Here is a 20754-nt window from a genome sequence, read left to right on the forward strand (position 1 = left end):
TGACTTATATAAAGTAGGTGTCAGTGTGCATCATTAGGTATTATAATAACTTTGCAATAGTAGACTTTTTCTTCACGATGTCTCATTTTACTCCACAGATTATGGGATGTACCTAGCGAATAAAAGACTCATATCACTTATTTGGAGAATTTAAAACAAAAAAAACCCAAAACACATTAACTGGACACGGTCTCACATTTATTATTTGATTATGAGAATCTCGGCACAGGTATATTGCACATGTCAATAATTGGCCAACAGGGGGAGCTTGTCGCTCCATTCACTGGGGAAAAAAACGACGAGGAAGAAAAGCCGGAAGTAAACCTTTCACCCCAGCCGCGGTGCACGAGGTTGGCGGGCTGCTTAGTTTGTTTCACCTAGTTTTGATTGTATGGTATAAGCCGGTGACGAAAACATTTCAGTAAAGCTCGGAATTACATAAAACCTAATCTGTAAGTCGGATCATCTTTATGTTTTTGGAGGGTGGAAATAACCCTTTCTTAGCTAAATAGTAGCTTCATGCTAAATTACTTTTGTACTAGCATTCAGTTACTGGTAGTGTTCGAATTATACCGGGGAAGAGGGGGGGTGTCAGCGGTTTTTTCTGGTGACGTCACTTTACCCGTAATTTAAATAGCCTTCACAATGTTTCTATAAGGATTTTTCTCCGAAATAAGACGCTCAACCCGACTTACGAGGTCGCTTTGCCCTCTTTCCAAGCTGGGCGTAATGTCGCGCGCCACAGACAGTCGATAAATACTGCAGCACAGCTAACCTAGCATAACCAGCTAAGCTAGCATACCCAGCTAACCAAATAACAGTATGCATTTTAAATAAGTTTTCATCCGACAACATTGTCGTCTGTGAGAGATGACTAGCTGCATGCACAGGGACGTACGCCTCCTTCCTTCGCTTTCTCTGAAACCTGTAACTGACAGCTTTCGGAGCTAGTTAGCGAGAGTAGAATCAGCCAATTCAAGGGAGCTCTGAAGGACTGGAGTTAATTGATGGATTTAATTGGATAGTTAATAATCTACTTGAAATACAACAGAGCACATTGGTGTACATGGCAATATTTGAGTGTGTTCAGATCTCCCAATAATGGCTTCTCCATTACTATTAACAGTTATAATATTTGAGGTCTTATATCTTTAGTGTTACTCACAGAACGTGTTTTTTATGCAACTAATTTATAGATAACTCGCTAGAGGTATCCCAGCCATGCCTTCCAGCGCTGGACCCAACAGCCCCGGTGCTGCACTCGCTGAAGCGCTGGAAAACTCTGTCCGGATGATTGATCGACACTTGCAGGATGATCGCTGCTTTCCTGACCTGTCGGAGCTGCTCAGCATTCCTTCTCACAGTAAGCTGCCTTTACTGGAAGCCAAAGCCAGTCTGCTGCAGTGGCAGGAACAGTAACTAAAGTCTCATGTACTTGTTGGTGAATAAGTTCCCTTTTAGATAAAAAGGTTTGGCGCAAACAACCTTGTCAAAGGTGTTGCTTCCAATAGAAAATAAACCACTACCATTCTTGCTAGATATGCCGTCCGTGTCTGGAGTGTCGGACATGGACTATCCTCTCCAAGGATCCGGTTTGCTCAGCGTGCCAAATCTGCCAGAGCTCAATGCAGTCCGCCGGGTCCCTCTGCCGCCTGAGCTGGTGGAGCAATTCAGCCGTATCCTTTCAGTCATTCCCAATGATGCTGCTAGAATGCTTGTGGATGAACCCATAGGCATCATTCAGCCATTTCCTGTTTGATTCAGTGCTTTAATCCTAAATGCTTGACAGATATGCAGTGTAACTGCATGATGGGAGTTTTCCCAGAGATCTGCCGTGCCTGGCTCACTATCGACAATGATATTTTCATGTGGAATTATGAAGATGGGTAAGGACATTCATTTCATTAGGGTAGTGCTGTTTATTAACACTTAAACCGGAGTGACGAAGGTTATTTTATATTTGATTTCAGAGGAGATGTGGCCTATTTTGATGGCCTTATTGAAACCATTCTGGCTGTAGGTCTTGTAAAACCCAAACAAGGTATTTGCCCTCAAACTTTGAATTGTTTGTCATGTTTTAGTTACCCCATTATGTTCTGTTTTGCTTATGCATGTCTTTTTTTGTTTCCCCACAGGGATATTGCAACCACACATTCACTACCTCTTGGTACTAGCAACCTCTGTGGATGTTGTGATTCTGGGCCTGAGCTTCCCCAAAGGCCAAGCTGGTGAGTTCTGCTCGGGGTTAACTAGAATTCACCAGGGTTTTATCTTTAAAATGTGTTGAGAGAAGAACGGCGACCTTTTTCCATAATCATCCTCGCGTCTGTCAATTCTGTTGCAGGTTTGAACGACAGCATGTCTGGTGGGATGCAGCTGCTGCCAGATCCGCTTTTCTCAATCCCTACAGACAACACCTACATGGTCTCCATCACATCCACAGACCTGGGGCGTATTTTTATGGCAGGAAAGGACGGCTGCCTCTATGAGATAGCTTACCAAGCTGAGGCAGGGTGGCTGAGCCAACGCTGCAGGAAAATCAACCACTCCAAGAGTTCCCTGTCCTTCCTTATCCCCTCTGTTCTCCAGTTCTCCTTTTCTGAAGACGGTAACTTTTGGGCTTTTTTCCTTCCGCAACAGAAAACACAGCTATGTTCGATTCAAGCTTTGGTGTCATTCTGTCCCACAGATCCCGTCGTCCAGATTGCTATTGACAACACCAGAAACACGCTATTTACACGCTCTGAAAAAGGTGTTCTGCAGGTACCGTGTACAGCTATACACGACTGCATGTTGGTTCTAAACAGTTGGGAAATGTGAATATTTGATGACAGCAACGCTAAACTAACCAGCACCTTTTTTGGGGGGGTTGTTAGGTGTATGACCTGGGTGCTGATGGTCAGGGAATGAGTCGTGTGGCAACCATGGCGCAGAATTCCATTGTTGCGGCTGCTGGAAACATAGCCAGGTTTGTGAGTTGGTTTCAACTTCCTCCTCTTTCTTCATTTTTTTTATTTCTATTTTTTACATATATATCTCATTCTGTCTTCCCGCAGGACAATTGACCGGTCCGTCTTCAGACCCATTGTCCACATCGCTGTGATTGACAGATCTGAGTCTTCAGACTGTCATCTGCTTGCTGTCACTCATGCAGGTTAGACATTGGACCGGCAAACCAACCCAGGTAGCATATATATGTTATATATATATATGTCTCTTCTCCAGGCGTGCGGCTTTACTTCAGCACCACTCCATTCGCCCCTCAACCCCAGAAGCACATGGCAGCTCGACCGAGCCTGTTGGCGTTGGTGCACGTCCGTCTGCCACCTGGTTTTTCTGCCTCCTCGACTCTACAGAAACCTGCAAAGGTTCATAAAGCACTACACAGCAAAGGTAAACCAGCTGCCCTTTAGTGCTCCCCTCGAGCCACACGGATGAAAATAATCCAGATCTTTGAATGATTTGTGTCACAGGTGTTCTTTTGATGGCGGCTTCTGAAACAGAAGACAGTGACATTCTGTGGTGTATCAATCATGACTCCTTTCCCTTCAAGAAACCTTTAATGGAGACTCAGGTCGGTATTAATGAACCAGGGCTTTGTTCCAACATGTGCTTCTCTAATACCGGATACGTCATCCCTCTGTTCTGTTCCAGATGATGTCGAATGTGGATGGACATTCTTGGGCCCTCTGTGCTGTTAATGACGAGAGGCCGGCCAAGATCTTTACCCCCCTGAACAAAGAGCTGATCCCCGTCACCGATTCTCCGGTGGTGGTCCAGCAGCACAACATCCCTCCGCAGAAATTTGTCCTCCTCTCAGCTAAGGTCAATATCGCTCTTTCCAGTTTGTGATGAGCAATCATGATGTTAAGTATATTTGACCCTTACTCTCTTGCAGGGAAGTCATATCTTTCAAAAACTACGGCCGGTTGACCAACTCCGCCACCTGCTGGTGAGCTGCGCTGGAGGTGAAAGTGAAGAGATTGAACGCTTCTTTAAGCTGCACCGGGTATTTTTGCTGTTCATTCCTCCTTCCTTTTCATTGGTTTTACCCGTATAGTGCACGTATCGTATGAACTGTGAATATTCATTGTTAAGGAGGAGCAAGCTTGTGCCACTGCCCTGATCCTGGCGTGTTCCAATGCTGCTTGTGACAGAGAGGTTTCACAGTGGGCCACCAGGTCCTTTTTCAGGTGAGGGATAACACTGTTTAAAGCCACACAGCAGGTAACAGAACACCATACTGCACCAGCTCTTTGTCATGAAGACATGTTCTACTTCTGTAATACGACTGACTTCTCTGCTGCTGTTGATCAGGTATGGAGGTGAAGCACAGATGAGATTTCCTGCAGCCATGACGTCTCCCGGCACAGTGGGACCCATTATGAGCTCCCCAGCACCAGGTAGAAGAAGAGCCTCTCATTTAAAGCGCTCCTAACATCTACCTTGCAACAGTGCCGTGGAACCCTTTCTCGTTCCTTCCTCTGCAGGTGTCCTGCCCCCAGCTTTGGCGACACCTTTTGCACCAATGCATTCTGGGCCTGGCTCCATTGCTCCCATCACACCTGTGGCGGCTGGCCCGGAGGTTATCTTCTCAGGCAAACACAATGGCATCTGCATCTATTTTGCTCGCATTCTTGGGTAAATTGATACACTTTGTAAGAGGCTGAGCAAGTATTTAAAGTGACGGCGTCCATAGAAAATAACTCTTGTCTCCCTTTAATAGGAATATTTGGGATGGCAGTTTTGCTGTCGAGCAAACTATAACCAAGGGAAATCAGACATTCAGTATTGTAAGCATCTCACTGGAATCGTGTTTGTGGTGAATTCAATTGTGAATTGTGGTGTTTGTAACTCTGTTTTCGCTCTTTCCACAGTTGGAAAGCAGTGTTGGCTTGTGCGAGCTGGAATCAGTAATCCTGGAACTCGGTGGTTTGCGAGAGTTCCTTGATAAAAACTCTCAGTTCAGCCCGTCATCGCTCGGCGCTGCAAGGTCCGTTCTTGTTCCCTAGTTGTTAAAGTATCAAAGTATCATTTTGTGCTGCTTTGTCCCTGCCATATTTGCCAAAGAGCAGAAGTTTGCCGTCCCATCTGAATAACATCTGCACGTTCCCACCTAGTTTCAGCTCCCCCGCCAACTTGCAGCAAAGGCTGTTGGGATTTATGCGTCCTGATGGTGCCAACTCTCAGCAGGTCCAGCAGGAGCTCCAGAGGAAATATCACAGTGAGTGATGACACGAGTTCATACAGTTGTTGATGTTGTGTAACACACTGATATCTTTCTTCTTGTCTGTGTCCAGCCAAGGCTCAGGTCTACGAGAAGGTGTCCCTGCAGGGCATCCAGCAGTTGGTGCATCGCTCCTACCAGACTTTGACTCTTTGGAGGCTCCTCTGTGAACATCAGTTCAGCCTCATCATGTCCGAGCTGCCAAAGGTACAGCGTTACGCCCGGATATGTGGCAAACCAGTCTGACCCCTCTGACCTTTTCCCCTTTGAATCGCAGGAGTTTCAGGAGCAGATGAAGGGAGTTGGTTTTAAGGACGTCGTGATCCGAGGCAAGGAACTGTCTGGAGCGCTGATCACAGCCCTCATTAATGTCTACATCAAAGATAAGGCCTCTGTGGATGCCATCAGCAACCACCTGCGGGACATCTGTCCCCTTCTGTACAGCAGTGATGACAGCGTTTGCTCAAAGGTGCTTACACATGTTGTTTGTTTTTTAATGAACTCTCTTCAAGTGTGTTGATCTTTCTAACAGACAAGAAGCAGCAGACTTTTCATGCATCTGATGGTTTTGGTACTTACTCGCTCAAAGTTATGGCTAATCAGGAGAGACACACGAGCATTGGTCTCATGATCCTCCAAACAAAGCTGAGATGCTTGGCTGGGGGGCAAGTGGTGCAATGTAAAGGACCAGTGAGACCCTCCAAGATCAGGGCCCTCACACTGGACTATCTGACTCCCATCAGAGCTCCCATTGACTGTCTACGATTTTCCACTGATGTTGAGGGCCTGTGGTTGACAGGCCAGAAAGCCTGAGGTTACATCAGGGAGAATATGTCTAGTTTGCATCAGAAATATACTGAACCACATTATTTACAGGTATTAAAACAGGCTCATTATTATGTCTTAACATTGTCTCCAATTTAGGCTAATGAGTTGCTGCAGAGCTCTAAGCAGATCCAGAGTAAAGTAGATAAAGAGAGGACACTGAGAGAGTCTCTCCAGCTCTATCAGCAGATCAGCCAACACACCGACCTGCCGCTGGTCTGCTCTCAGTACAGACAAGGTAAGGTTTCATTTTTATCTGTGGTGTTTTTTGTCACAGTTGTTGTGATTTGACGCTTAAATACTGATGATTTTAGTGCGGTTCTACGAGGGAGTTCTTGAGTTGTGCCTTACAGCAGCTGATAAGAAGGATCCCCAGAGACTCGGACCTCACTTTTACAAAAACGGAGAGCCCGAGGATGACAGAGTGGGGCAGCAGGCCTTCCAGGAACGGTAACCCTCTTGGATTTGCCTCATCCTTATGCTTTTAAGCTTTATGTTGGCTGTGTTTTTAACCTTTCCCTTGTTTGTCCCAGACTGCTGTGTTACAAATGCATCACAGACACGATGCAGGAGCTGGTGAACCAGAGCAAAGCCGCCCCTCAGTCCCCCAGCGTCCCCAAACAGCCAGGGCCTCCCGTCATGACCTCTGACCCCAACATGCTCAGTAACGAGGAGGCTGCAGCTCACGTGAGTGGGAAGGATCGGCGCCTCTTCTCTCTAAAGCTGCAGCTTTGTATCATCAGTCGTTGTTCACTTGTAGTTTGAGCAGACGCTGGGTCTGGCCCAGAGGTCTCAGGACGAGCTCTTCCACATCGCCATGTACAACTGGCTGATTCAGGCGGACCTGACCGACAAGCTGCTGGAGGTAGTGTGTCTGCTTCTGGGCTTTTCATGCAATATTTATGCCCCTGTCCATCCGTATCTAGTAGAATATTTGTAACAGCATCAGAAGAGATCAGTAAATCGGCCCCGGTTGTGCAGGTGAATTCCCCCTACCTGGAGGAGCATCTGATGCACATGATCAAGCAGGATCAGAACAAGGTGCACAACATGGACCTGCTGTGGCGGTACTACGAGAAGAGCTGCAGCTTTGGCAAAGCGGCTCACGTGCTGGCTCGTCTCGCTGACATGCAGAGGTCGGACGGGTTCCTTTTGATCGGTACTCATGGATCCACACCGTACTTGTTTTGTGCCCTAAATGTTCTGGGTTCTGGTCTGACCGCGCAGCACTGAGATCTCGCTGAAGCAGCGTTTGGAATACATCGCTCGAGCCATCCTGTCAGCCAAGAGTTCCTCCAGCATCTCGGCCCAAGCGTCCGACGGCGAGTTCCTCCACGAGCTGGAGGAGAAGATGGACGTGCGTTACAGTGATGACAGAAAAAGAAACTGGATCGGGGCTGAACGCTGTCGCCGCTCACGTTTTGTCTGGTTTTCCAGCTGGTGCGCATCCAAGTACAGATCCAGGAGACCCTGATCAGGCAATACTCCCATCATCCCTCGGTGAAAAACGCCGTCTCCCAGTTGGACTCTGAGCTCATGGACATCACCAAGGTAACCAAAGCAGAACGGAGTCATCTACCTTATCCCAGAGGGGTGACGTCTGATGTAGATAAATGCTTTCTTGCTCAGCTTTACGGGGAGTTTGCTGATCATTTCAAGCTGTCCGAGTGTAAGCTGGCCATCATCCACTGTGGTGGACACTCCGACCCCATCCTGGTGCAGTCGCTGTGGCAGGAAATCATGGAGAAAGGCAAGTGTCAGCTCTCACGGGCAGCTGGAATCCACGGCGTGCACCTGAGGTGTCAGCAATTATCTGCTCTCCTCTAGAACTGGGGGACACGGTGGCCATGAGCGCAGTGGACAGAATGAGGTCCACCAGCTTGAAATTAGTGTCGCTGGGGAAGATTTACGCTGGAACGCCGCGATACTTCCCTTTGGGTAAGCCGCCGTGACGCTGTAGTAGTCTTCACGTTTCCACTCATTAGAACTTTCCAGTATGTTGTTAACAGTAATGTAATTAGCCCTCCCTGTGGCGTCGTTTGTGTCGGCGTGTCTCAGTGGGACGGATCTGCAGGGTCACGCTGGTCCCCTCATCGCCGTCGGCCTGTTTAAACCTGTCCTCTCTGCGGAGGCTCACATTCCTGTTCCTAAGACACGGAGAGTCGATTAAACGGGTCTCGGGCAGATTTTCCTCGGGGCAGCGCTAATGTTTCCCGCGTTCCACAGAGTTCCTGGTCAGGTTTCTGGAACAGGAAGTGTGTCGGCTGAACTGGGACGTCGGCTTCGTCACCTCCACCATGCTGGAGATCGGAGTGCAGCTGCCTCGTCTCCTGGAGGTTTACGACCAGCTCTTCAAAACACGGGTAGGCAGGTTTTTTTAGCGCCGTCTTTGGATCAGAATCAACCTTTTCAGCTTTTAATGCTGATTTAATGGCTTGTTTGAAGGACCCCTGCTGGCAGCGGCTAAAGAAACCACTTCACCTGGTGGAGTGCATCCACGTGCTGCTGCTGGGATACGTCGAAGCTCCCAGCAGAGTCCCAACCTACGACCGGTAATGGTTGCTCCCGGCCTCTAGTGGGCGCTGTGCTCGGCGTTATCTGACTCGTCAGCCTTTTAAAAAGCGTCTCTCTCCTCTTCCAGGCGCCGCTTCACCAACGTGTGCCTGGACAACATCTGCGGGTACCTGGTGGAGCTGCAGTCCCTGAGTCCGAACTCGGCGCTCCAACACACCATCGGGAATTTCAAGTCGCTGCAGGCCAAACTGGAGAGGCTGCACTGACCCCACTGAGCTGCTTCCCCAGTAAAGAGACGCCATGGGTGCCCTGGGAACCTTTGGCCCCCGTCAGTCTTGATGTGTTTGTGAGACCAGAGACACATTTTAGAACTTATTTAATTCGTTGGCATCACGTGGACACAACAGCCTTGGGGAAAGAAAAGACTGCTGGTTTGATTTATATTCAAAATAAAATCTGTATTTTCAAGGTTGATTTCCATAATTGAAATTGCACTTGACTGATTTTAATGACAAGATCTTCCACACAGACGCCCTTTTGGAGCCCAGTCCAGCACTGAACGTTGTAATTATGTACATAACCTTTTCTCTCCTCTGCCAAAGGTCAAACGCTCAATTCTCCTTTTTTTTTCGTGACTTTTTTCGGCCTCTCGGCTGAGAAACGCTGCCATTGTATTTGAAACCAGGTGCTTTTTCCGTGCAGTGTAGAATGTTTAGTTCAGTGATACTATGAAACTTTTTATAGACGAATAAAACTTGGATCGCATCGTTGACTCAGAATCCGTCGATTCCTCCTGCAGGAGCATTGGGCCGCACAAACCGCTGCTTTTATTACTGGACTTTGTGTCATTGTGCTTCTGTAATTATCCCTAATTATGACACTCGGGGCCTCTCGCACACCAATGGGACACTAATTGCTCAAGTCATTTTTTTCCAATTAGCTTCACACTCTATTACAACAACCCCTTAAGAAATCAAAATATTTTAGCAGGCATAAGATTTAAGTGTTATAACTGCATATTAATACGATATAGGACAGAATTATTTGTATTTCAGTCACCGGGTCAGCTGTTTAATTAGTGTTTTTTGGTGCAACAAAAGAACCGCCACCCGTGTTGAGCTGTCAGAATCATTTTAATACGATTCTCCGACATTAAAGTCGTGACATTTATTGGGAAAAGTCATGGGAATAAGCAGGATCCAGGAAGTATCGGAGTAGGGGCTGGCTTTTCCTTGACAGCGGGGTTCTACCTCTTGCACGAGCAGTGCAGCTTTTTCACCCCGTGCAGGAAGATGTAGGGGATGATGCAGGTGTAGGAGGCTGCGATGTAGCTGGCCACCTCCACCACCAGCGAGGAGGTGTGGACGCTGTTGGTGATGCGCAGGAGCAGGTGAGTCAGCCAGCACACCAGGAACACGCTGGCCACGCCCACCACGCTCTTGGCTGCCCTCACCTGGGAGCTGGAGGCCATGGTGGGCTTGGCCGGAGCCTGACTGGGCCTCGGACCCCCCTCTGGGGTTCTGTCTGTGCCGCCGGGTTGCGGCTCCCTGGAGCTCTGAGCCACCGCACCTCCAGAAGGAGGCACTCCTGTGTAGACCTGGGACGGGGGTGTGGGACCTGGATCTGAACTCCTGTCTTTGGGTTCATTGCTGATCTTGGTTGGGTCGGGACCGTGGCCCCGGATGCGTCTGTGGTTCCGCAGGAGAGTGATGACGATCTGCACGCTGGCGAACACGATCCCGGCGACGGGGACGGCGTTGGCCAGCGTGAGGTAGATGATCTCGTAGGTCTGCTTGGCCACCTTGTTGGGAAACACGTCTATGCAGTCCTCGCTGCTCTCGTTGCCCCCTTCCACTTTGACGAAGAAGAAGTGCGGGATGCTGAAGACCACCGCCACCGTCCAGCTGCCGGCCAGCAGACACGCCACCAAGCACAGGCTGTCCATCTGAACCGGCGAGCCTCCCCGTTTCAGGGAGCCCACCAGCTTCTGGTGCCAGAAGACGCTGATGAAGAGGGTGGTGAAGATGCTGCTGGTCTCCGAGAGGTCGGCACAAAAGCGGAATATGCCGCAGTAGGTCTCCCCCAGGAACCACCTGCCGGCAAAATCCGCCACGGTGTCGGGCAGGTCCACCAGGTAGTTGGTGATGAGGTTGGAGAGAGCCAGGTTGAGGAAGAGGACCTCATTGGTGCGGACGCTGGACCTCTGTGTTGGGAAGGAGCGCACGGCCAGCCAGTTGTTCCCCAGGACCCCTGCCAGGAACATCAGTCCTCGGACGATGGACTCCACCAGCTCCTCCGCGTCCATCCTTTCAGACAAACTTGGAGATGTTTCAGCACCTGAACTTTTATAGAGGAGGACAAGAAGCCCAACCCAAGACAGAGAGTTCTGCTTTCCACCTGGGGGACCTTCTCTACTACCAAGGAGACGCATCCATGGACAATTAGTCGCCCCACGACTACAGCATGTAATGCTGAACAATTTAGAAACAAGGAAAACATCAGGAGAATTTCACTATTAAAGAAAAACAAAGAATCACGTGAAAACCATTAAGCAAAGTAAATGGTTTCTATTTAACGACTCAAATGATCCAACACAGATCATTTGGAAGCAAAAAAGCTGATGTACCTGCAAACAAGACCGTAAAGACAAAGGAACCTATGACGGAAGGTAAAAACCAAAAGTCCATTTCCTTTTATTGAGTCTTTATTAAAAAGCCGCGTCCGCATTTGCGTGATCCCAGGAAACCCGGCTCACCGTGTGGGTTTATGTTTTCACGTGGTTTGTGGAGTAAAGCTCCACCTTTGGGGATAAACCGGGGGCGGCATCTGTGCGGGGCAGCCTGCGGGGACAGTCTGGACGCGGGCGTGCGCGCTGCTGCCGCTCTCGGCTCTCCTCCGCGCACACCGGCTCTCTTCCTCCGTTGCGCTCCGGCGCGGATGTGGGACGTCGCCCGCAAACGCACGCAGACGAACGGGCTCCCGCATGCGGTGAATGCCGCGGTGTCCGTCGGCGACGGGACTCCGATGCGCGCGCAGAGGGCAGGATGCCCGCCAGCGGCGCCGACGCGATGAAAGCCAGCTCCTTCGTGCCGGTGTGCACGGCCGCCTGCCTCCTGGTCGGCTCCACCTCCCTCTTCTTCGTCTTCACGTGAGTCCAAGAGAAGAATGAAATAAAACGCACGCACCGAGCGACTGTCGCGATTTACCCCTTTTTGCAGGCGCAGATTCCTGACTTTGGCTGTCGTGTTTTCTAAATTCTAATCCTCTGAAGTTAAAACTGGTTTTCTGTGTCAGAGCCACCGGGGGCGGATAACTGACCCGGTTGGCTCACAGTGAGGGCCCCCAGGACACCCCAGGCAGAACTGTATCAGCGTCTTCGTGACCGATATGTGTCATAGATGTAGCTCAGTGTGTGTGTGCGTGTGTGTGTGTGTCAGGGAGAAACCTGGAAAGTTTCCACTGCATCTGGTAAAAGTGTTAAAAATAGTTAATTGCAGCCTGCTGGTTTTGACCCAGAAAGGCGAAACCGTAGTGGGAGTTTGAACAGACTCAGCTCGTGCCAACTCAGGCCTGCTGGAAATACATTTTACATCCAATAATAAACCCGGGAGTCACATGGCAACCCTGTGTAAAAACGCGAACCGAACCTTTCCTGCACCGGCGGTGACCTCTGACCTCTGCAGCTGGATCTGCCCCAGTTTCCCCTGTCTTTCCACTGGACTCACAAACCAGATTGTGTGTGTGTGTGTGTGTGTTGGTGGGGATTGGGATCTTCTCATCAATGTCATGTGACCCCTATGGGGGGGGGGCAACAACATATTTGATCCTTGAATTCCCTCAGTTTCCATATCTTCTCTAACCTGTCGGCTCTTCATTCTGAAGCTTAAATAACAGAAACTGTTTACTTCAGCATTCAAGATGCCAAAAATAAAGATCTCTGGTGTTTGTAGATGGAGGAAACTGATTACATTTAATCCATTTAGATGCTCCTTAAAAAAAAAGAAGAAGAAATGCACCATCAAAATTTACAGTCTGTCTGCTGCTTAAGTGCTGGAGACATTTTGGATGTAGGAACCAGGTTGGAGGCCAGGAAACCCTGATAAAAGCATCTGTATCCTTTAAAACTGGGGGGGGGGGGGGGGGATCAATGCCTGCTCGGCAGAATTGATTGGAGGCGATCTCATCTGCAAAGAAAGGAGGCGTGAGTCGTCAAAAAAGTGAGGAAGCCTTTAGTTTGTGTGTCCGGACGGCGGTGGAGAGCAGGGCGGCGCTGTGGTTCCAGACCGTGGGCCTGAAGTTTCCATGGAGCCCATCTGCTCCAAGCTCTGCGCGACTCCGTGTCCCCGATTTCTGCTCCGAACCCTGCAGGGAAGCGGCGCGCGGGGCCTCTTTTTGCGCTCGTCAGCGTGTCTGTCCATCTCTAAAAAAGGTTCTTTTTTTGTTCCGACTTCCAGCTCTGCTTCATATCTGCAACAGCTTTAATCCGCGAGCCCCGAAGGCCGGATTCAATCATATTTCCAGAGCTCTGCGCGGCCACAAACCCCAATTTCCTCCCTTTTCATTGGCTGCTGCGCACGACGCTGCAGCGTGGAGGTTTGGTGTCCGTGCGTCGGCTCCCACCGTGGCCCCCGGTGGCCCCCGGCCGCACCGGGCCCGCTGGGCCGAGCGTGCGCGTCTGCTGCGCCACTGACCCACTGCGGGGACGAGGGCAGCGTGCAGATTGCAGAGCAGCTTACCGTCCCGTGTGATTGCCTGAGCCCTCATTAGGTGGGGCTGGTCTCTGCAGGGGAATGAACCGGTGCCGCCTCGGGGCCAGATGGCCTCAGAGGGACGGTGCAGGCAGAGCCAGCGGCCCCCGCGGCCCCCGCAGCCCCCGTGCAGATGAGCTGCAGCATGATTTGAATGAAAACCGTCACATGATCCCGGCCTGGGACGGTTCGCCTGCGCCGAGCGGTTGTGGCAGTTGCGCCGCCACGCGCGCGCTGAGCAGACGGTGGGTCCGTGCTCCCAACAGCATCTTTAAGAGAACAATGGCTGTTGTTGTTGTTGCCAATTTTCCAGATTTCAATCTGATATTCCGCACAGAATTCCTTTTCACATCTTCCATAATCTGGTGAACCAGGGAGCTGCTGTCCTGCCCGGGCTCATCATTCTGGAGTCAACTGGATTATTTCATGCTATAGCGCATATAGATGGTGTGTGATATATGCTGAGCCCCCACAGGCACCCTGTTTAGACCTGGAATACACAATGACTCCGACTGGCTGGAGTGGTCGGTAATCCAGAGTTGATAATCCGGGGGATTACTGGGTTTGCATCTGGCACGGCATCAGCAGGCATCCCTCGTGGGGGTGGGGAGACCCCTCCCCCATTGTCTAAAACCCGCCTGAAGGGGTTTGGAGAGCGGCGCTCTGGCGGGAAGGAGCACAGCGCCGAGGAGGCCGACTTTTAATTTCGTCCATGTTGGGTTTTTTTTGTTTTTTTTCTTTCCTTCCCCAAGTTGTGTAATCTGTCGTCGACTCGCTGAGGGAGTCGGAGTGAGACGTCGCCTTCATCAACACGTCGCAGCTCCGACGCTCCAATGAGGCGGCGCAGGTCGGCGTTGGAGCGCCGCAGCCGCAAATTCCCATGTTGAGGCCGAACATGCGACGTTCAATCAAAGACTGTTAACGTAATCCAGTGAATCTTCTCCTCTCTGTGTCCCACAGTAACCTGATTACACGGCCCCTCCCTCTAATCTCGCACAGTGGAGACATAATCATACTCCCATTCACCATCAAACACACACACACACACACACACACACACACACACACACACACACACAGCTGAAATGATGGACGAGACGAGCGAACCTCCAAGAATTCGGTGCACACGCACGCACAGATTATGACGGAGGACCAGCGAGGCTGACGGACGTTTTCAGCTAAAAACTCATCTGCAGAAATACGGTTTTTTTTGTCCGTTAAGGTCAAAGGAGACGTTTGGTGTATCAAAAATTGCAGCAGAAGTGATTTATGGATTTGAATGACCTTTTTTTTTTTCTTTAAATGTCAGATCTGGTGCAGAAATCTGCTTCATTCCTGCTTTTATGTGCAGTTGTTTAACCATATTGAGCAATATTGGATCAATGCTGAGGTCATTGATTTGCTGGAGCACCATTTTGGATGTTCTTGGCGTTCTTTTTTTTAATTCGTTGTATTCAAATGTGATGGATCCGACCAAAGCGCGACAAATCTAACGCTAATCTTTTCATTTTTATGAACCTCCGCCCATTTAAGGAGGCCGGAGCCTTGACAAGTTTCACTTTTTTGATTGTTTATCTTTCTGTTTCTGTGTTCAGATGCCCGTGGTTGGCCGCCACCATCTGCCCCGCGGTGCCGCCATGCTGCGCCCTCCTCTTCCTCTTTGTGCTGGCCAACTTTACCATGGCGACCTTTATGGATGCTGGTGTGCTGCCAATGGGTTAGTAATCAAAGCGCCGGTGCGCGGTCATTAACGTGACGGCTTCCTACAATCCCGCCCATTGTTTTCCAGCCAACGACGACGAGGACAAGGACGACGAGTTCCGGGCGCCTCTCTACAAGAACGTGGATGTGAAGGGCGTCCAAGTGCGGATGAAGTGGTGCTCCTCCTGCCATTTCTACAGGCCGCCGCGCTGCTCCCACTGCAGCGTGTGCGACCACTGCGTGGAGGTCAGTGCACGCAAAGACCCCAACGCAGCGGCGTGAGGGGGGACGGGCGCGTAGACGGGCGAAGGGAGGACGCGAGTCTGTGTGGGCAAAGTCGATAAAGGAGATTTCTGCAGAGGGCATGATGGATAGAGTCTGACGGAGGACGAGAGATCTCATTAATCAGGTCAATCCTTTTCTGAGATCCCTCATCTGAGCTGCAGTTTAGAGGAAGGTTCAGATTGTGGGGAGGGAGGGAAAAAAGGCAGAAAAAAAAAAGAAGCTTTGTTGTTAAAATCCTCCAAACGCGTTTGTCTGCTGCCGTCAGGATTTCGACCATCACTGCCCCTGGGTCAACAACTGCATCGGGCGGCGAAACTACCGCTACTTCTTCCTGTTCCTGCTGTCGCTCACCTTCCACATGATGGCCGTCTTCGCCTTCGGCCTCGTGTACGTCCTGAACCACGTGGACGCGCTGTGGGAGCTGCACTGCTCCGTCACGTATCCAAACCCACATGTGTGAGACAGATCAGGGCCTAACGGGGGAGCTATTTTCCTTAACGACGTGTCCAGTCTGGTTGTCATCAGCATATCGGGGTTGTTTCTCCTCCCAGTCTTGGGTCTTACTGGTTTCCACCTCTACCTGGTGTCCAGAGGACGCACCACTAATGAACAGGTAGCTCCCACCACCGAGATCAGAGATCAGCACGTTTAGACGTGTCCGACGTTCCCTCTGCTCCCGCAGGTTACTGGGAAGTTCCAGGGAGGAGTGAATCCCTTCACGCGAGGCTGCTGTAACAACCTGGAGTATCTGGTTTGCAGTCCCGTCGCTCCCAAGTGAGACCCCCCCTCCCCCAACTTTAGGTCGATCTTTTGAGGGAGTTCTGATGGGCTGTTTGTGGTCTGGCACCAGGTACACGGCGAGGCCGCGCGGGAAAACCGTCGTCCACATCCAGCCTCCGTTTCTGAGACCCGAGGTCCAGCGGCAGGTGAAGCTCCGGGACAATGGGATCCCGAGCCAGGACCTCCAGAACGACGTATGTCCCAGTCTTTCAAACGCACACTAATGCAACGGGTGACACCTCACGGGACCCCTGTCACGATTTTCTGCCTGTTAGCGACCGTCAGCCGCAGCGGCCGAGCTTTCGGACGGAAAAGAAACGAAAACGCCGCCGCCGCTGCCCCCGAAGCCCGACCACGGCCTGCTGAGAGGCCCGCTGTCCGCCGTGGACGGTACTGTAGGAAGACTGTGTGTGTGTGTGTGTGTTCGTCGGCTCGTCCCTGCGACTCCACTTGGTTTTGTTTTGGTTCCGCAGAGGTGGGACATCACACGAAAGCTTCCGTGGCTGTTTCCATCCCCACGGTTCCGCAGCTGCGGCCCGTCCTGGAGGCCATATCCAGAGGATCCTCGCCGATCCCTCCAGAGCAGGTGCTGCGTCTCACGTTCAAGCGTTGGCTTAGAGGAGCCTCTGCCTCTCCCATTCACCTTTTCTGGCCTTGTGTTGCTCAGCTGGTCAAGACTTCGGAGCAGAGCGGGAGTGGGAAAACCGCCGAGCTTGGCTCCGGGTCCAAGGAAAGCCCCGGCAGAAGCGTCCAGCAGGGCGGCGTGCCGCTGCACGCCGGCGGCATCTCCGGATCTCTGACGCTCAACTCGCGCTCCCTCACCCTCAAACACGCCAACCGCCACGGCAGCAAGGCCCAGCTGCCCTCCATCCACGCTGACGTCCTGGGATCCACCTCCCAGCTGGGGATGGGATCGCCTCGCCACCTCATCGCCTCGTCCGGCCTGCTGACCAACCACGGCAGCAGCCTCTCCTACGACAACCTCATCAAGCCCGCGGACGCTCCCTTCCTGGCTCCGAGGGGGGTTCCTCCGGTGGGTTACCACTCTCATTTCATGGCTCTGGGTGCTGATGGGATGCAGCGGGCAGCTCCGCATTCCTACAGTCCCGTCTTTATGGGCGTGGCCAGACAGTCGCCGCAGCCCCGGGACCCCTCGCCGTCTTTGCAGGGGCTCACCTCAAGGGATCCTTCCCCTTCTCTCCAAGGTTTCATCCAAAGAGAGCCCTCCCCGGCTTTTCAAGGGCTGCTGGCGAGAGATCTGGCTCCCCCGACCTCCCGAGACCTCGCCGCTCCGGCTCTGGTGATGCGGGACAGTTTCCGTGATCTTAGCCTCCAAGCCTTGACACCCGCAAAGTCTGCTGCTGCGCGCTACGACGGCTTCTCAAAAACCATCATGGCGTCCATCCATGAGAGACGGGATTTGGAGGAGAGGGAGCGGATGCTCCGCCTCCAGGCCAGGTCCCAGGCCCTCTACGGGCCAGATATGGGAATCTACGACATCCCCACGAGGCGGAGCCTTCCCCCGGACAACCTGCGCCCCCCAGGCTCCCGCGGACCAACGCCTCCTGCCTACGGATCCCGGGAGTTCTTGATGAGTACAGGCATCCTGGGTTACGGCCTCAGGACCTCCCCCCTGTCCAGCTGCTCCACCTCATCTCTGACACGAGGCCCCAAATCCTCCAGCTCGCCTCTGCAGAGCGGCAGCAGCAGCAGCCTGCAGACCAAGGGCCAGTCTTGCTCCCCAGCCTACTGCACTGCAGACAGACAGACTCAGCCCCACCTGTCCTCTACGTCCACCCTGCCCCGCCTTCCGTCCTGCTCCGCCACCTCCTCCGTGCCCTCGTATTCCTCCTACGCCACCGCAAAGCGATCCTCGCTCACGTACTCCTCCGAGGGGACGGACTCAGTCAACTTTGGAGGCCTGAAATAAAGGAACTAAAAGGATGAGATGAAGAAAAAGATGCCCTTTATCGCTGGTGATGTGAATAAATCTATGCAGTGTTAGTCTCTGTCTTCGCAGCTCCAAAATATTTTGTAAATAAGAGGCCATTTGAGAGTCTGCCGCGTGGGTGTTTGAGAGACTTCATCTTTCTACACATGAGAAACTTCTGCAAACCCTGACCAAAATAAGAATCTCAGGATACTGAGCGCGCTCCTGACACCCACTCAATAACAGAAGGGCATGTTATTATCAGTATATTTATGTTTTGATATTTCTTTTTTGTATATTGTTGTACTACCACACCGTCTTATTTGTCTCCTGCTGCAAAAGATACCCACTTTAATAAGGTTTTGTAGTTGTTTGTATGAATAAACTCTTTTTGTAACTTTCAGTTATGCTTGTGTGTTTTTGTGTGCGTGCACATCAGTTCACGTTTAGGAGCTCCTTTCCCAGCATCATGAAATCTGACAGTTCTTGCTCGATACAGTAGCCAAGATATGACACGTTTTAAGTGGGCCAATATCGCCGCCCAGTGGACATAATGTGGAAGTGCTGCGCAAAAGGAACGCTTCCGTAAAGTTTTTGAATCACCTTCCAGGAAAGCAATTAGTGACATATATCGAAATGAACCCTTTCGGACACATTAAAAAGTCTGTATTTCATTACTATGGGGGATTCAAAAGCCTTTCTTGATGATTAACGTTCATCTGCACTTTTATTGGCCTCAGCTGTGACGGGTGTGTGTCTTTCGTCTTTTGTGTTGGATTTGACCCCATACAGCAGGTGGAAGGACACAGACGAGCACAGTCATTGGGAGGACTTGATAAAACCTCATTAAACTCTGGCACCAGATGGGTGAGTTCGCTGGGATGTAAGAACAACATGCACCGGTTTAGTCAGAGGCCTCCCAGCATCCACACAAGAGGCTCTTCAGTAAATGCATCAACAACATTGCTTAATTGTTTCAACAGGGTTGTTTTCTCCCCTCCACTCAACGAGATTGCTCTTCATATTACAGGATTTGTACTGTTGCTAAAGAGTTGGAGAGCCATGCACGATAGAAGATCTAAACTAACTTTGCAACGCGGCATTTCGGCTTTTAATCACTGCATTTCTCCCCTTTCTTGCCCCCTTATATCACAGGGACGAACACATCCTGGTTCAGTGCGTTCAAGACCGTCGTTGTTAATCTGCTGGGATGAAACCAACATGCAGTTATGTTTGCTTCAGCTCTCCATTCACAGCAAAACGGCTCATTTCTCCAAACGCTTCTGCAGATACGCCCGGAAGCGGAGCGTCGTTTTCTTAAAGCTGCTCATTAACAGTCAGTGTTCTGTGAAACTCAGGCCACGCGAGGACCTCTTTTTTTGCCTTGTTTTGCATTTGCGCTGCCCTTCCTCCCACTCCGTGTCTCTGTAGCTGAGAGGGAAGCTGTAATGCTGGTAATAGCGCCTGCACAGAGAAGGATCGCGAGCTGTTGATTTGGAGACAGGAAGCGACATATTTAAGCCGTCAACAACTTCTTGACGCTCTTGCCTGCCTCTGGACAGCATCTTTATCTCCGTTTATCACAGATTTGCATCAAAAATGACGCGATCGATGAGAACTAAATGGGGGGGAAACTGATTCTTCATCAGTGGAAGTGATGGTTTGAATTTCTATTGTTCCACATGTCTGATTGGGACTCGTGGAGATGCAGACTGACCTAGATTGGTGCTGCTCTGCCTCTCCGAGCTCATTGATATGCCTGATCGTCGGCGGCATCGCTGAACTGGCTGATTGTCATTTTCAGCTGCACTGGCACTGATGCTTTCAGCCCCTCGCTGGGCTCTCTGCTGGCATGATTAAGCACTCGCAGGAGTGACACTTCACAAAGCGGAGTTGGGCCGCTGATGACATGATTCATCCAACGTGTGGGGCGGCCGGAGCCTCAGTGGGAGCAGAAGCTCACCTGGGGGAGACGAGGGCCGTCGAAAAACAACCCGCTTGTGTGAGCGTTTTGGATCTTCTGAAGATACGGCAATGCAAATGGAGCCTGACCTTTCTACCCACAGTCGAATTGGTGACCTTTTTCTGGTATTTCCAGCCTCGTTATGCGCTCCGTGTGAGCCCGCCATCTGAAATACACATCAGCTTCAAGCCACTGCTGGCCCACACTCGCTGGTTTTTCCCTTTTTTTTTTTACCCTGTAAAGCCCTACATGGCTACGTGTGCGCGTTAAATTAAATTAACCACAGCTATACGCGCCAGGCGAGTGTGGGGGGCTTAATTAGGACAAAACTCTGCGCTGACTGGTTGTGTGTGGCGAAGTCCACAGGAAGGATATGAAACGTCCCGCTGAGCACTGAAGACTGTGGGCATTTCACTGCAATTAGCACAGAACTGCACAAACAACAATGCTATCTTTCCCCCCATGTGTGTATTTTGTTGTTGACAGATCCTACATCCCCTCCCCATCCCCTTTTTTTTGTAAAGATAATAGGCAGCAATAATTACACTCACATCCATCACGCTGTAGTGGCAATTTACAACTGCTACTGTAGACAATCATTATCTGAGCCTGTGGCTGCAGAGATAAAACGAGAACGTTTCTGGGCTCTGAACGAGGAAACAAAGTCGCCGTTGAAGGACAAAAACCACAGAAGCAGATGTAAAAAGATTTGAATTGTTCACTAGACGTCCTTGGCAGCACCAGCAGAGCGTAGCTGCAGAGATTTATCCATCAATGCTAA

General features: G+C 50.8%; 3 protein-coding genes across 4 annotated transcripts; 2 read left to right on the top strand and 1 right to left on the bottom strand.

Annotated features, from left to right (window-relative positions):
* The first annotated feature begins 301 nt into the window (after nt 1-301).
* nup155 (nucleoporin 155) lies at nt 302-9035 on the top strand. 2 transcript variants are annotated; one of them, XM_011604862.2, is made up of 34 exons: nt 302-452; nt 1197-1363; nt 1539-1676; nt 1790-1886; nt 1971-2041; nt 2136-2228; nt 2345-2608; nt 2690-2763; nt 2877-2968; nt 3057-3154; nt 3226-3393; nt 3474-3574; nt 3655-3825; nt 3899-4009; nt 4099-4193; nt 4318-4403; nt 4491-4641; nt 4727-4793; nt 4878-4993; nt 5121-5224; nt 5301-5434; nt 5505-5696; nt 6152-6290; nt 6367-6502; nt 6586-6739; nt 6813-6917; nt 7034-7188; nt 7280-7409; nt 7490-7603; nt 7682-7802; nt 7880-7990; nt 8279-8415; nt 8498-8604; nt 8694-8832. In XM_011604862.2, exons 2-34 carry the CDS (start codon nt 1222-1224, stop codon nt 8830-8832), a joined length of 4113 nt encoding a protein of 1370 aa, XP_011603164.2. In that variant the 5' UTR covers nt 302-452; nt 1197-1221.
* A 662-nt stretch (nt 9036-9697) lies between these two features.
* On the bottom strand, nt 9698-11029 carry LOC115250129 (rhodopsin-like). The gene has a single exon (XM_029837179.1). It carries the CDS (start codon nt 10995-10997, stop codon nt 9813-9815), a length of 1185 nt encoding a protein of 394 aa, XP_029693039.1. The 5' UTR covers nt 10998-11029; the 3' UTR covers nt 9698-9812.
* A 549-nt stretch (nt 11030-11578) lies between these two features.
* Nucleotides 11579-18412, top strand: LOC101062395 (palmitoyltransferase ZDHHC5-like). Its single transcript, XM_003965554.2, has 10 exons — nt 11579-11714; nt 14910-15031; nt 15104-15261; nt 15566-15738; nt 15811-15913; nt 15983-16074; nt 16151-16274; nt 16356-16470; nt 16554-16666; nt 16748-18412. Exons 1-10 carry the CDS (start codon nt 11611-11613, stop codon nt 18008-18010), a joined length of 2367 nt encoding a protein of 788 aa, XP_003965603.1. The 5' UTR covers nt 11579-11610; the 3' UTR covers nt 18011-18412.
* Nucleotides 18413-20754: the final 2342 nt, after the last annotated feature.

This window comes from Takifugu rubripes, chromosome 6 (assembly GCF_901000725.2).
Source record: "Takifugu rubripes chromosome 6, fTakRub1.2, whole genome shotgun sequence".
NCBI lineage: Eukaryota > Metazoa > Chordata > Actinopteri > Tetraodontiformes > Tetraodontidae > Takifugu > Takifugu rubripes.